Consider the following 16,208-nt stretch of genomic DNA (forward strand, 5'->3'; position numbering starts at 1 on the left):
TCGTTTGTAGTGATATTTTGTAGAGATTTATGCAAAAAACTGCGATTATATACTTCACACCCAACTTAAAACAAATACGGCCCTACTATATGCTGATTTGAAATGTTCAAAGAGATGAAACATTTCAGTATTACCTATTAACAGTTTTAACTGTTTGAGAATTACTTTAAATGTGGTTAAGTTTTTTTTATTATTCAAGCCATGCTATCAGTATCACGTGCCAAGCACAAACTAGGCAAATAATTAATGTTGACAACGGTACGTTTATCCTAATAATATTACTTTAGTTAAAATTAAGTTTAACTTAATTACGTTATTTGTTTATTTTCTCTCCTAGTTTAATAAACTTATTAAAAAGTTTCGGCTTGCGTTTCATTTAAGTCGACGGGCCCTTGCGAAGTTTTACCTAATACATTTGTGTTAGAGTAATGAAGTTTTCTATTTGCAAGTCGAAATTTCAAAAGTATAGTTCCTACAGCCATTTGCACTTTTCTCACTAACGCTTTAGGCTCTTTACGGGGATGGGTTTAGTTTAAGAACTACAGAAGTTGTAAATAATGGTTTATGTTTGTAACATCAACAGTAATGTCGCAAGAAGTTGTTGTTATTTTCTTGTTTAGTTCTTTAGGGGTTTCTAACATAAAACCTAAACTACACAGTTGAATGAAATAATACAAATATTTAAAATTTTTGTTTATACGTACAACTGTTGAAATTTTGTAGAATGGGTTTTGATATAATGTGAATTGGGGTAAATACGAAGTAGAATTTGTAAACTGATATTCTTCTGATAATTACAATATTATATTTATTTTGCACCATATACATAGATTTTCATTTTCCATATTTCGTTTACAAAAATGTTTTTTTTTTGTTTAAATTTATATTAAAAGGTATAATTTTCACATATTTTGCATTACACTTATTGCATTTCTAAAATCTACAGAGAATAGATCATTGTAGGCGAGACTATAATGATTTCTTCCTGTGCGTTCTAACCAACTCAGAGAAGTCTCAAATCTCTAGTTATAGGATTATGTACTTTAAAAAGAAACTACAACATTAAAGGAGGTTATTATTTAATATAGTCAATGGACCCTCAAATATAAAAATACCGCGAAGTACTGTCATTTAAATGGGCCCGTTTTTGAGAAAGCGATGAATTTATCGCTATGCACTAGGATGCATTTGGGTGAATTCAAAGCAATTTTTGGTACATAATCTACAGAAAAGTTGTTCAGAATTTAATTTCCTATTGAAATGTCACTTTTTAAAGTTAAAAATAACTTTTTTGGACAAAAATATATTTAAAACACAAAGCAAAAAAAACACATGCGATTTTTCTTCATTGCCCATAAATTTTTTTCACGGGGGTATAGGTACTGTACCGTTTTTAAATAAAACGAGTGTAGGTGTAGGTAGAATAGTACGAGATAAGGCTAGTTATTAGACGTCTATTTGACTTCAGTCATAATTATACGGATGACCTCGAAAATATTTTATTTTAATAATTTCTGATGTTAGAATAAATGATTAAATATTATATTAAGATATATTATAGTAAAAAACATTAATTAGTAGCGATTTTAAATTATAAATCTTTAAGTTTATTTAATAATAAAAATAACTCAACTGAAATATTTGACTAAACTAAATAGGTATAATCAGTCCGAAAACAATTATTGTATCTAGAATTCGTGTAATAGTTAGAGACGTTGTCTAACGATAAGAAGACTGGGGTTCAATTCACACCAAGGGTAAAAATTTTGTTTAACTCAATCAAAAATAATTGAAAATATGATACATATTAGGTAACAAGTTTTCGAAAAACTCATTATTTACAATTTATTCTTATTTCAATGTTATAAAATAGAAATACAAAATACTTCAAATTCAATTCCAGTTTTACAGTCTTCAGTTGTGAATGGAAAATAATCCATTGAAGACTGTTTAATGTCAAATCCATCAGTAAATTCTCAGTGTTAATATCAATTTCTCTGTACAGGTAATGATTATCAAAACAATTGACGACATTGGAATGGATGCGCGCGAACAGCTACCTGCTTTATAGCTAACCAAATCATCAAGCCTTCAAGTTATCAAATAATAACACATCGAGAAGTGTTTTTTACGGTAAACAGAAACTTTTTATTGAAAAAACAATTCGTGAAAAGGATTTTAACGGTCGAGGAAAAAGTGCAAATTGTTGTCTGGCATGTGAATGGATTATCAGACAACATGATTAGACAACAATTTGTAAATATGTTTCCAAATAGGCCGGCTCCAGCACGATTAACAATTGAGTCTATTATACGTAATTTTTTTACTTATGGATCCGTGTTCGATCCAAGAGGAGTTCGCAGACGAAGGGAGGTTAATCCAGATTTGGAACTAAGGAACACTTTGCTTTGTGCAAGTATTGAGCAAAATCCTACCCAATCAACTACTCGTCTCGGAGAACAATGTGGAACTCCAAGATTTAGAGTAGGTGAAATTTTGTAAAGACATCGATACCGTCCCTATAAACTTCAAAAATCGAACGAACAATTTCCTGGGGATCAATATAGACGTTTAGAATTTTTTCAAACTGCAATGGAAATGTCACATCAAGATGAACATTTTTTAGAGAACGTTTTGTTCACCGATGAATGTACGTTTTCATTGCATGGCCGTCACAATTCAATCAATGCTAGGTATTGATCTCGAGGAAATCCTTGTCAGATTTATGTCGCTCGTACCCAGCGTCTTCGAAAAGTAAATGTTTGGGGAGGCATAATAGGGAATCATGTCATTGGTCATTGGTCCATTTTTTATAGACGGTATGTTGACTGGGCGGAAAAACTTGGAACTTCTGCAAAATGAAATTGTCCCAGCCCTTTAATAATTTACCAATACCTTTTGATTCCATATGATTTCAACACGATGGTTGTCCTACACATAATTCTCTCATCGTCAGTGAATATCTCAGTGCGACTTTTCCTAATCGATTGATTAGTGGCCACGGATATTTTTTTATTTTTGTAGAATTTTTACTTATTTAAACATTCTTTAAAAGTTTTTACTTTATTTTCGAAAGTACGACGATACTATTTTGTCAATAAGATTTTTTGTTTTAACTTTAGTTTTTGTTTAGTTTTGTTTAATGATTCAAAGCAAAACGATCTTTGCATAATTTCAAATTATTAAAAAAAAAAAGAAAACCACATGTGGGTTTTGAACTCTAATCGTCTGCGATGTCTATATCGCAATGTCGAATTCTTACCACTAATCCACGAAGGATTTATAATTATTCCGTGACAAGAGTGTATGAAACTCCTCAAATCATAGTAGAAATTATTCTTGGTTAATAATTTAAAACTTTAGATTAAATAATCACTACACATTTTTGCTTTATTGTGGTCAATCAGTTTTTAAAAAATGGAAATACGTCACACATTCGACGTTACTCATAATAATTATGACCGAGGTGATTTAGCTCGAATCTAACGTCTAAAGGTGTGAGACTATCGTTAGTGGTAATGTAATGTAATATAAATTATAGGTTTTTCCGATTATTTCTCACCTCTACGAGTTTCATCTCTTTTTATTTCACAAGGTAACTGTGTTTTCTATCTCTTACGTTAAAAAGCCGGGTGGTAAGACACTCATCACTGTATATACAAGTTATTATGTACTAGAATATTCTGAAGTAGCCCACCTCTAATTTTCTAGATTTATCCTATTAAGAATTGTGACGCATCGGTGATGGGCTATTTCGTTACACTGCTCCCCTCTTCAATCTGAGCATCCCGATCAGCAACTCCAGATGTAGGCTACATCTACAGAACTCTCCAGCTCTGCATGAACCCCTTAAGAAGAAATAACAGTCTACAGACTTTGAAGGACACGATCTCTTCGGGTTAATACAACACACAGTAATTTGTACGCCGGTTTCTTGGAAGATCACTTCAAGCATGCTTCTGACAATCTTCCAGTCCAGATTATCTAGTGCATGGCCTATCTTTGGTAAGGCCAAATTCTTGATGTCGTAATTGCACACCATTTTTTTCAAATTAGTTAGAGCGCGCCATATATCCTCGTAGCTTGCCCTGTCTGAATACGACTTCCTAGTCACCATATAGAGCAAAGACCGAGGACCATCTTCTAATCTCAGTACTCTTCCATTTTTAGGCTGCTGGTTTTTAATCTCGTCCGAACGACCGAACTTCTTATAGAATACAGATGAGATTCCTTTAGTCATCTCAAGATCTTGGGTAACACAGTGGGCTATAGAGATTATGCGGAACATTAAAAAGATCCTACTGAACTTCTGTCGTCACGCCGAATCTAGCACTCTTTATCTTTGAGTAATTTGACATAAATTCATTAAAGCTTGGTCGCCGGTCATCTTTGATCTCATGTTGAAGAGTTGCTACTTTAGTAACTAGTAAATCATTCTATAAGAACATACCAAATTTAAGCACAATAAAGATTTAATCTCGACCGGCACAGACCTGTACGCATCTCATTTATAACAAAAATTGACATATAATATTTGTCCTCTTAGCCATCGATATTGTAATTTTTACCTCATAAAAATCTGAAAATTAAACTGCTGAAATATATTGAATTGTTTTTACTTTGCTGTGTATTTGTATCGCTATGCCATTTTGAATGGGTAGAAGTGTCACTGTATTTTGTAATTACATAAAGGTTCAGTAAGTTATTTTGAAAAACATGTCATAAAGTAAATAAACTAAATATAATTGGAAACTGAAAAAAATGCGCGCAGAATATTTTATTTTAAAAAGCAGAAGACAAATTGAAAAAAATTACCGGATACGCTTTATATAATCATCAGGATTGGATAGAACTTGTATATCCGGAGGCGAATGTCATAACACAAAAAAACAAAAATATCTCGCTATATCTTTCCATTTAGAAATGTCATTTATTATGAATTAAAACCTACGTAAATAAAATATTTTTCTCATAATTTTTTTTGTTTATTCAATAAAGCTAAGAACAACTGAGCATATCAATTTGAGCTTTGAGTTCGCAAATATTTTATTCTGTGTATTTCTTATTTTCATTAAGTTACAAATTTCTTTTATCGCCTCTTTTATTACGATTGAGTGACATTTTAAGTGCACTTTACTATAGAGTATGTATTTGAGTCTATAGTTCAATAATAATAATAATAGAGGCAGAATAGAAGATGTATTTTTATTTTAAAAGAATCACAACCATATTGTTTAAGTAAAATGTATATTCAATCTAAATAATTACAAAAAAATAATCTGCGACTAATATATAGTTATTCTTATTTTTACTTTAATCATTTGACACATGTAATAAAAAATATGGATACTACAATTTCAAAAACATTGCCTACCTCACTTATAATTAAGTCTCTCCTGCACGTTACTTTTGTAACGGTGCAACATTCTTCTATTCTGAGGTGCTTAGAAGCAAAATGCGTTAAGTCCAAAGACGTCACTTTTGAGAAAAGGGCAAAAACGGTGGTCGCTTCATATTAAGATATTTTATTTTGAAAACATGTAAAATATGTTTAGATGTTTGAGTAAATTTTTGTGCAGAAATCTTGAGTTCTCAAAAAATTTCTAAACGGCTCAATTATTATTTTGAAAATGGATTTTATCTGTTTTGCTCCCAAAAGTTAAATTTTTTGCATTTTGTATCTCAGTTTATGGAGTTTATTTATTTTGCTTTAATTTGAAAGTAATAACAACTAGTTAAGAAGTGAGTAAAAAATATATTGTATGATGATTTTATTACATTCTTAATGAAAATTGAAAAAATAACATGTTAGACACATAATTCTGGTGCTTCTTCAGTTATGCCACATAAATCTTCTTCCACTTCTGCACCAACTTCACTACGTCCTTCACAAGAAGCAAAAAAATTGACGTAAAACTTTAAGCATGGATTAGATTGCCAATCAGACCCAAAATGCAATTCAAGAAGCCTTTTGACATCAGATAATTTTTTCTTGTTTACTAATGTATTGTCCTTAGCAATTTTTGAAGTATTAATGCTTAAAACATTTTCTTTCCCTTTCATAATGGATTTGAAATTACCAATGGAGTAGTAATAAAACTGTTCTGCTTGGATGAGAATCATGTGCTGGGATTTTGCTGCTCGCTTGAATTGGAACTTTTTTGAAGGCTGAAATTTAAAGTGCCATTGAGAAATAGGTTTAAAATGATCTACTGCCTCTTGCTTTCAATCAAAAATATCTACGTCAATACCTAGTCGTCTTATTGTAGCATACTTTTTAATTATTTGACATAGCCATCTGGAGTCTCGATAATTTCTTTTTTGTTGAACCCTTTTTCGCAAAGACCGAATAAACGATCTGGTGGTATAAAAGAATGGCCTCGTACTGGAAATATAAATTCTATCCCTTCAACGTTCTTAGGAGCGAATAAAAGCCATCTGTGTAGCATAGCAATCATAGTTTTATTTTTGTTTTGGCCGCCGCAGCCATCTGCAAAAAGTTTTATCTTCTTAATTTGTGATGTATCTAAGTTTTGCAGACAATGAAATACACATGACGCTACCTCATTTGAACCTTTTGGATAAGTTCCTTCTATCCATACGTAGCTAAAGCAATTATTTGGAGACATTTTGCACTGAGAACTACCAACAACAATAAAAAAATTGAAGAGGTAAAGTTGACGTCGATAGTAAGTCTCCTGATCTGGAATTTTGGGACTGGGCAAATTTTTTTGGCAATCGAATAAGAGCGTAAGAGTTTCATTTTCTTGTACTTTTAGTAATGCAAAAAAAGCTTTAGCCCTTTTTTTGTGAATAGCTTGGGTGGGTTTTAAAGATGCGGTTTGCCGAGGATCGGTTTTTTGCTTTATTTTTTCTGAAAGTTCCAGGCACGTCGAGCATACATCGACCCTAGGTGAACGAAAGCCCAAATTAAACTTATGCACAAAAATCTGGAGGAGGAAAGGTAACTTCGACGAGTATTGCTACGACAATAATGCGATTCTAAACACTTTAAAGAGCTGATGTATTTTATAACACCTTGTTGTCTCTTATTGAATTTGTTAGAAATGCGGTCACCACCTTTTCTTTCCTGAGCAACATTACCATAGATTGCATAATTGTGGAGGATAGTCTGTATTCTAGAGTTACCAATCCCTAGAATAAGTCGAAAAGCCCGTTCACATACTTGAACATCTTCACCTTCACCCAATTTCCTTACGAAAAATCTTCCTGTGAAATTTTTTTCTTTTCTGTTTTCAGTTGATCTTTTTTGGCGACTACTGCGTGGAATTACTACTGTGTGTTTCATAATGAAGCTATCTTGATCACTTTTCTTTTCAGTTGCAAAAAAAGCATCTCGAAATGCTGTGACATTCTCGTAGGTCAATTCATTACATTTGTATATCTTTTTCTTAGCGTGATTGCAGTCTGGCATTATAATGGGGCCATGTGGTGCCGAATATCTAGAAACAAAAACAGATTTTAGTTTATCATTCTTCAATTTTATTCTAAATTATTACCTAAAGTTTACAGTCATAATTTTTTGTATTTAACACTCAATTGTGTATATAATTTTCTATATTTTTTTGACGGAATAAACGGTAGACAGTCAGTACTAAATACTGTGATGGTAGATTTTTTATTGTACCAAAATGTTAAATTAAAGTGTTAAAATATACAAGAAGTATTAGTTATAACGTACAAAAATGGTTGTTTTTTGTGTAAAATAAACGAACTATAGGGTCAAGTTTTTTAATTACACTTTAAGTGCCTAAGTCGTATCACATATGAGTAGAGAAAAAAATGGCCAAAAGAAAGAAAAATTACTTACCTTAATTTTTTTGCAACTGCTCTCTTAGTAGAAGTAGGATTACCCTTCCTCTTTCTCGCTTTAGATGGAGACACAACTGAAGGGGATTGTTCCATTTCCGGGGATAAATTTCAATACAATTATTAATATTAACCGCAAAACACCTCTCAGCACGTGGTCAGATAAAATTTACAAAGAAATCGACTGTACTCTCTATATTAAAATAAAATACTGACTGCTGACTGATATCTACTTCTGTAAATGTAGCGCCACCTCACGTGGGTCTACAGCATGCTTGTGGTTCGTTGGAATCGTTGCGGTGGACTTTACCTGTTTTGGTCTTTAAGCGGAGGGAACTTTATCTGTTTTGCTTCCAAAGTAACTTTTAGTCCATTGAAATGTATTGGAATTAATTCGTTTTGACGGTAAATAAAGTGTTGTACCTATAGAATGGACTCTGGGGAACTAGTTAAGCTCAATATCTCATTTTCGACAAAAAGTGGATTTAACGCGTTTTGCTTCTAAGCACCTCCTTTAATCCCGTTAAATAAACATAATTTATTTCTTTTCGCCTGTGTTAGCCTACAGCTATAATCGGAGTTTTGATTGATTGTTGGTTGTTTTGGAAACCAATAATTATTAACTGGAAAACTCAGGGGTCGAAATCTGACATCTAATCAACTTTACCATGTAACCTCACAACTGTTTCACGCAGTGGTTCCACGCATAGACATGTAGTAAAAATAGACTGACTGCTGCAATGCAGTTGCGTTCCCCCAGTGCGACAGAGAAAACTGAAGCAAAACACTCCCTGCATCATCTTCTAATGGGCTGATAGGCTAGATATTAGGAACAGTTTTCATATCAAATACATCAATCTGATTAAAATTTTTTACTATCTTTGCTCTGTGTTTGACTATTTTATATATCTTTATTTTACTTTCCGTTAGTATCAACTTGATCGTACAGAATTTATCTTACTTATCGTGTCGTACATCGTCTTCTGCCTGCACACCCAACATCGCTAAGTTTGTGACTATTTTCCATAATGACTCATATGACAATAAAATCTTCTAATAAGTTCCTAATTACCTCTTCCTTGAATTTGGTAATTGTCATGTTTCATTGGCAATGCTTTGATGCGCTACATAGGCATTTATAAGTGCTGTGTCAGTCAAGAGCTCCATCGATAATTTTGTGTATCATTTTATTCCTGTACCTACGTAATTATAGCTTTCCATTAAATCTGAAATATCAATGAAGCTTTTATATTTATTATATTCGATGACATTATTTGGCTTTACAACATCACCGCGTGCCTTCTGCATTGTCACCATTTCGTCAGCGAATTTGGTACTAATCATCAGCACATCTCGCTTGTCCCTCCACTTCTAAACAACGATTCTGAAATACTTTGTTCAGCTACATATTCGCCTACTTTTAATTTTTTGGAAATGATGTTTTTGGGATTATATTTGCGGTTTGCACGTAGCGTATCAATCATAAAAGTCTTTCGGTGTATGAGTTCTTGTGCAAGTGTGACAGAACTGTAGTAGTTATCAGTTGCACGTGTTCGTCCTTTGTCGAGTAGTGCATCCAAAAGTTTCATCACTACATTTGTCGGTGCGGTGCTACCTTCAGCGTGTTTTTTTTTCACAATAGACGTTAAAATCGTAGATATAACCACCTTGTAGACAAAGTTTGAATAATTTGATCCTTTGTGCATCGTGTTGGCAATATACTGCTTGAATTTTAGTTGCCCTTGAAAAGGCACTAAAGTTTCGTCAATGCAGACGTTTTCGTTTGGAACGATGCAGCCTTAAATTTATCATTCAGTCTGCTATCCAAGGAAACGATCTTCTGCAAACGGTCATCTGTTGTTACTGAATTATCTTTGAAATTCAGCATTTTCCACAATAACTAGAAGCAATTTCTTGACATTACTTTTTTGATATAATTCACAAAAAAGTTTATTCTTTGAACAGTACGAATGAAAAGATATAATTCTATCCATATAACTATACTCAGGAATCGTTTTATTTCGGAGACATCAGTGTTGTGTCACACATAAATATATAATGTATTTATCATCATTTTACGAATATTTTGTAGACCATCGTCTACAAAATATTCGTAGAATTGAAAGGACAATTAGTTGTAGAAGTTTTCGTATAATTGTATATAAAAACCTGCAAAATTGTAGTCCTCAAATGTAAATTTCTGTAAATTCTCGCTGTTCACCGGCCTCGACAATAGCTTTTTTCAGTACATTGGAAACTATGGGTTGTTCTAAAATTTCCTGTCCGGAGACTTCAGAAGTGTCGCCAAGCTTATCCGATTCTTCATCTGACAGAGTTTGTTGCTAATATTTTTTAAGTTTTTGTTGCTCTTTTTCGTATGACTGTATTGTACAGCTCTAATCTAAGTACTGACAAGAAAAACGCAAGCCACGCTGACGGCCCCTTCGCTTGTTAGATTTGCAGATACGTTATCAACAGGAATAGACAAGTCAAGGCGTGATGCCACGGTGGACTCTCATAGGCATTTTGTGATAAAACTCTTGCTGGTGGCCGCAAAACTCCAACGTGGACTCACATTTTAAAAAATGATATTTTAATCAAAATTCGCAATTTAAAGTGTTAGATTTTGATTTGAAAGTTAAAGAAAGTAATAGAAATTTTATTAAAAAAAAAGTGATTGGCCAATGAAGAACCTGTTAATAATGTTTTTTATTTCTTCTGTTTTAGGTATAATAGTAGAATTCGACTTCTCAAAACCGGAAGGTGAAAGGGTCATTTCTCTTAAAGCGAGATGTCACAATTGTACTGTACCCGTATATGAAGACGTCGAAGAGGACAAACTATACAACTTAGCTATTAACTCTTATATGGCTCAAGGTGGTGATGGCTTTGACATCATAGGAAAAAATTTGATTAATAGAAAACGCGGACAAGTGGATGTGGACGTTTATGTAGACTACATCAGTCACAGATCGCCAATTTTCCAAGAAGAAGGAGGAAGAGTTATTTTGCATAACGTCGAAAATTCGTTTGTTATTCGTAAATAATTTTGTTGTTTTAAAAATTTGTAATTTAAAACCAATTAAGTAATACATAATTAAATGAAAAGCTGCCAAAAAATAGTCTTAGAAAAATTAGCAAGTTAGTAGATTACATAAAATACTTTTTTTAATAGATTATGTTTTATTTATCATTGCACCATATTATATCCTTATAAAGGCTTCCTTAAAATTAGTTTTTATCTTCTATCCTCAGCTAAGAAATAGCACTCAAAGAAATAACGAGAATCTTCTAATAAACGGAACCAACGTCGAACAAGTGGACAAATATGCATACCTGGGAACAATGATTAACTCCACAAATGATTACAATCAGGAGATAAAAATAAGAATAGAAAAGGCTAGAGCAAATTTCAACAAAATGAGAAGAGTTCTATGTACCAGGGATTTAAAACTGGAACTAAGAGTTAGGTTGGCGAGGTGCTATGTTTTTTCGACCTTATTTTATGGAATGGAATCTTGGACCTTGAATGCTACATCAATGAAAAAACTGGAATCATTTGAGCTGTGGGTGTACAGAAGAATTCTGAAAATATCATGGACAGAACACGTCACAAACAAAGAGGTTCTGAGAAGGATGAACAAAGAAATGGAAATTTTAAATTCAATAAAAACAAAAAAATTGGAATATCTCGGACATATTACACGTGGAGAGAAATACACCTTGCTCCAACTGATCATGCAGGGAAAGATCCAAGGAAAGAGAAGCATAGGGAGGCGTAGAATGTCATGGCTGCGCAACCTGAGAGAGTGGTACGGATGTACATCAAATGAACTTTTCAGAGCAGCCGTCTCAAAAGTTCGAATAGCTATGATAATTGCCGACCTCCGCCGCGGAGATGGCACTTGAAGAAGAAGATCCTCAGCTACATATACAAAGATTTTTAAGATCTAAAAGACAGTAGAAAATAAACAACATCAAATTTAAAAAACCAGAACCAGAACTTACAATAAAGTCCCCCCAGGAACATAATTCAGAAATATTGGCTATATAATTTTAAAGTCGTCTACTTTAAAATGTATACTATATGCCTGAATTGTCAATCAACATGAATGAATCAGATAAAGGTAAATTATTAGAAGAATTTTTAACCAAGTTACAAAAAACAAAATTTGTTTAATTTCACACAAGTTAATAAGTTGCTTCCAACATTTCAAGACTTCGCGTTTCGAGAATCCTACACTAACATTGCCCCAAACATACATAAAGCTACTAAAAAATCATTAGCAATACAAAAACATTATGTAGGTTAGTAAAATAACTTGATAGGATAGGAGAAATATCACGAAAAATAAATTCAAACAATAAACAAAAATATTGAATAAAATAAAGCCGTGTCAAGCACATTTTTTCCAGTGTGTATTTATTGTAAAAGTTTTGTCTGTTTTGGCAATACAACACCACTTATATTTGTATTGATAGAAAAGACACATGGGACAGAGAGGATGAAAGGTTTTTTATTTAGAAATCGTGAAATGTGAAATCCAACTTAATGGACCATTTATTCTCATAACTTTTTTGAAACGTGTGCGCGTTTTTGGAAACATTTTTTATGTACAATGGGGACCAAGAGTCTAGAGAATATATGGTAAATAAATAAATAAAATAAAATAATTTATTGATCTTTTGAGCCACGGATATAAAAAATAATTTATAAAAAGGGGATATAAAATCTGTATATTTGTAAATACTGACGAAGTACACAGTTGGGTAATACAAGTAAGCCGGGGCCTTTCCTTAAAAGAATAATAGTTTTAAAGCCTCAATTTTTGTAAACAAACAATTTATAAAGTCGAACCCGCTTATGGGAACAGCCTTTATGCCAAGCAAAAACATACCTATAACTGGGATATTCTAATAAACGATCATTTGTAGCTAGTTTTTTTTCCTACTGTTTCAGGATAAGTATAAAATGTACTGGCTACGGTTGAAAAAGTGTGGAAATTAACTATACAAAGAAAGTTGGCGCTGTGTTGGTAGGTTTTTCTGGAAATCAAAATTGATCCTAAATTGCTGCTTTTCCTACTTCTTATAAAATGCTTATAAAATTTGTCTGCTTTATATTTATGGAGTTTATTTTCATTTTCTAAGCGCCTTATTTTATTCTCCAGTCTAAGAGCACCATCATTATCTCCTGAAATAATGTTACCCTATTCAACTTCTATGTTCTTTATTTTCACTTGGAACTCATCACATGTACTGCATGTGTTTAAATTCGATTGAGAAAATTGTTCTGTAAGTTTCGTAAGACACTTTTAAATTTAGATATTTTTCAATATACATTTTGTGCATTTCATTATTAGTAAGGTAATTATATATATCCAAAATATACTGAAGGGTATATTTTGGAAGATTCTGCCAAGTTGTAATGGCATTTTCTGCCTTTAAACGAACTAATGTGGTTACTGCTACTCTTTGTTCATTGGAGAGTTTCCTAGGTCTTAAAGAATACTTTCCTCTGTGATCTCTTGAAAACATGCCAAATTATTTTAAAGATTTTTGAACTCAATATTTTTCTTGGTTATACCATGGATAGCCATAAAAGCTTTAAAGCAAATATGAACTTCTTTTATTCTATTCTCATCAGTTATAAACCTTACTTTATAACTATATACTACGGTATCTTTAATTTTAGCGTTCTCTTTCATTTGACGTGAATGTCGGTTATGAATTTGTTGTGTGGTAATTAGACCACATAAATATAAGTTTTGTTTAACAACAGAACAAATTAAATTAAATTGCTTTAAAATACTGTTCATACGGAAACATTTTGAAAACATTGCAATCTTTTACAATAACAGTGACAGTGAGGCCCTGAACATGGCTCTGTTATCTAATAATTACATCAGTCATGCGGCTAAATGATTTTCGTCTCTTACTTAACTTTACATTTCCAGAACTACTTACATCCATATCACTTATTTCTTCATCTTTTACTTTGCATAGTAAAATGATTTTGTATCAGTAACTTAAAGAAACTAACCACAAATATTACACCTCAAAGCTACACACGAATGAAAACAATGAGTAACAATAAAAGCATCTTAACTTGTTTCTGCGTGATTCACAACTGGCATTCCTTCTTCTTAACTGGTAACATTCTGACATTCCTCTTTCTTCTCCTGCGTAGTTATTTTATTATTCGTGTTATCTCATGACACGATCCAATTTTAACCAGTGTTATTTACTTCCAGTTAAGTACAGAATATATCCAATCTAATGAATTATTAAAACAAAAAATGAAAATTTCTGACTTTCCTCCTTTTTCCCCTATACCCTTAATTTGAATTCAGTTCTTTTTACGCAGAATCGGAAACAAAGGATTCAATGAATCTTTTTAAAAATAAACAAAGCCAAGATTAGTTGGTGACTAACGCCGCTGTGGATTTAGGAGAGCCGCAAAAGCCCCACTTCATTTATCTTCTTAGCACATTGCATCCCGTTGTTAAAAAAGGATTAACGATATCCTCTGGTTTTATGTCGTTTATTTAAATCTTATCGTACCACGAGCTAAAACAAAACGGTGTGTTCTACATGGAGCTGACAAGTCTTATCAGAACGGAAATTTAAAATTGTAAAGAGTGTACTATACTTACGGAAAAGTATTTTCAGTAGAGATTTTCACATTAGATATATCACTCAATATAATTTGGTTTTAAACTTAAAAACTTGCTACTTCTACGGAGCTGTTTTTGATCTATACGTCTAAAATATTTACAGCTTAATATCACTTTCGTTAAATTTGGAAGTCAGCGTCAAGTATGTAAAAGTTGAAAAATTATCTAACCTTAGTAATATGTAAGTTAATAAGTCTTCAATAAAGTACTACGTGGTGGTTATAGCTTGATAATGGAACTTAAAAGCAGTGTGGGCTGTCGATCTCACTATTTTTTTTATTTTTAAAGGTAATAAAATTATTTTACTCCACTAAACGAATCTTAAAATGGGACAAAACCTGCAAACTGTTTGGGTAAAAACAATTTGCATATAAATTTTTGGGATTAAGTTCAACTAACCCTCTACTTCAAAGTATATATTGTGCCGATTGGCGCTTATTATTTTTTAAGGGTGAAAATTACTCCTCATTGCCAAAATCTATAAAAACGCTTAAAAAGAGTGAAATTTGGTTGAGATGAATTAAATAATTTTGTTTAGTCTATATATTGTTTATTTTTATTATCAAATGATATTTATTTATGTTTTACTAGCGATTTTGCTTGTCTCCATGTGACGGGGGATCCAATCAATTGCATCCAAAATTACTTCACTTAATTATTTCTGTCTTCCTCCTATTTAAGGCTAGGACGACAACAGAATAATATTTTAATCTGTTGTACAACTTTCATAACAAATAAGTTACTTTTGGAGAGTCGCTGAACTTTTTGCATAAAGTCATCTTGTGAAATTGACCTATGCTTAAAACCAGCGTAATTCTAGTTTGGCAATTTTTTTGTTAGGAAAGTTCGAGTTTTGTATTATTTTTTTTTTCCGATCAGCAAATTCGCAGCCAATTTTTCAGGATCAACAACATTTTTAAAAGAATTACAAATTAAATTTTTAAACTAATAAATTTCTTGCATGAAAGGGTCGGTCTTTTCACCTCCAGGTAAATATTGTCCTATCTGACAGTTATTTATCTGAAGAGTAGACATTTATCTATAAAATAAAATGTACCCGTCTTTTCACGTCAAATTATGTTGAGGTTACTTATCTGTAAGATAAATGTAAAATTTATTTCGGAACACACCAATATTTCATTAATTGTTAAATTAAATCTCTTTTGATTATACAATTTGTGGTGGCAGGAATTAAATTATGTAATAAAAAATTTAATAACAAATAAAATAATGATACATGTTTAATGATTTTTCTCAGGTTTTTCCATAACACTAACATATTATATAAAGTTTGAAGACCCTTTGGTGACTCTGTAGATAGGTAAATTTTATTGAAAAATTGAAAAGTTTACAAAGATAAAAAGTTACAAGTATAAACAATTAGAAAAAATGTATAAACATTTTAACAAAGCAAAGTCTTAATGCAAAGTATAAATGTTCACAAACACAAGCACTATTACCTGGATTCCAGGGGGACGTGGTAATGACAGCATCTCCATCCTAGGCAGGTTTCATCCTTCTTCGATGCACCAAACTCCCTGGACGGGTTCGTCTCCCTCTCAGCTCTTCGGATCCATTTTGCATTGTCCACAGTGTTACGTAGGCAAGTTTGTCCGAGGCCTCCGTGGTGACGCAGACGACATACTGGTAGGACAGGCAGGGACTGTAGCTACTCCGAGACTTCCGTAGCTTCCGGGACTT

General features: G+C 32.4%; 1 protein-coding gene across 1 annotated transcript in view; it reads left to right on the forward strand.

Moving 5' to 3' along the window:
• The window catches only part of LOC140435238 (apyrase), a 120,185-nt gene extending 109,181 nt beyond the window's left edge, over positions 1 to 11,004 (forward strand). Inside the window, exon 9 of the mRNA XM_072524040.1 lies at positions 10,558 to 11,004. Within this exon, the coding sequence (XP_072380141.1) occupies positions 10,558 to 10,877 (320 nt within the window). The 3' untranslated portion in view covers positions 10,878 to 11,004. The remainder of the gene's footprint in view (positions 1 to 10,557) is intronic.
• The last annotated feature ends 5,204 nt before the right edge of the window (positions 11,005 to 16,208 follow it).

This window comes from Diabrotica undecimpunctata, chromosome 2 (genome assembly GCF_040954645.1).
Source record: "Diabrotica undecimpunctata isolate CICGRU chromosome 2, icDiaUnde3, whole genome shotgun sequence".
Classification (NCBI taxonomy): Eukaryota; Metazoa; Arthropoda; class Insecta; order Coleoptera; family Chrysomelidae; genus Diabrotica; species Diabrotica undecimpunctata.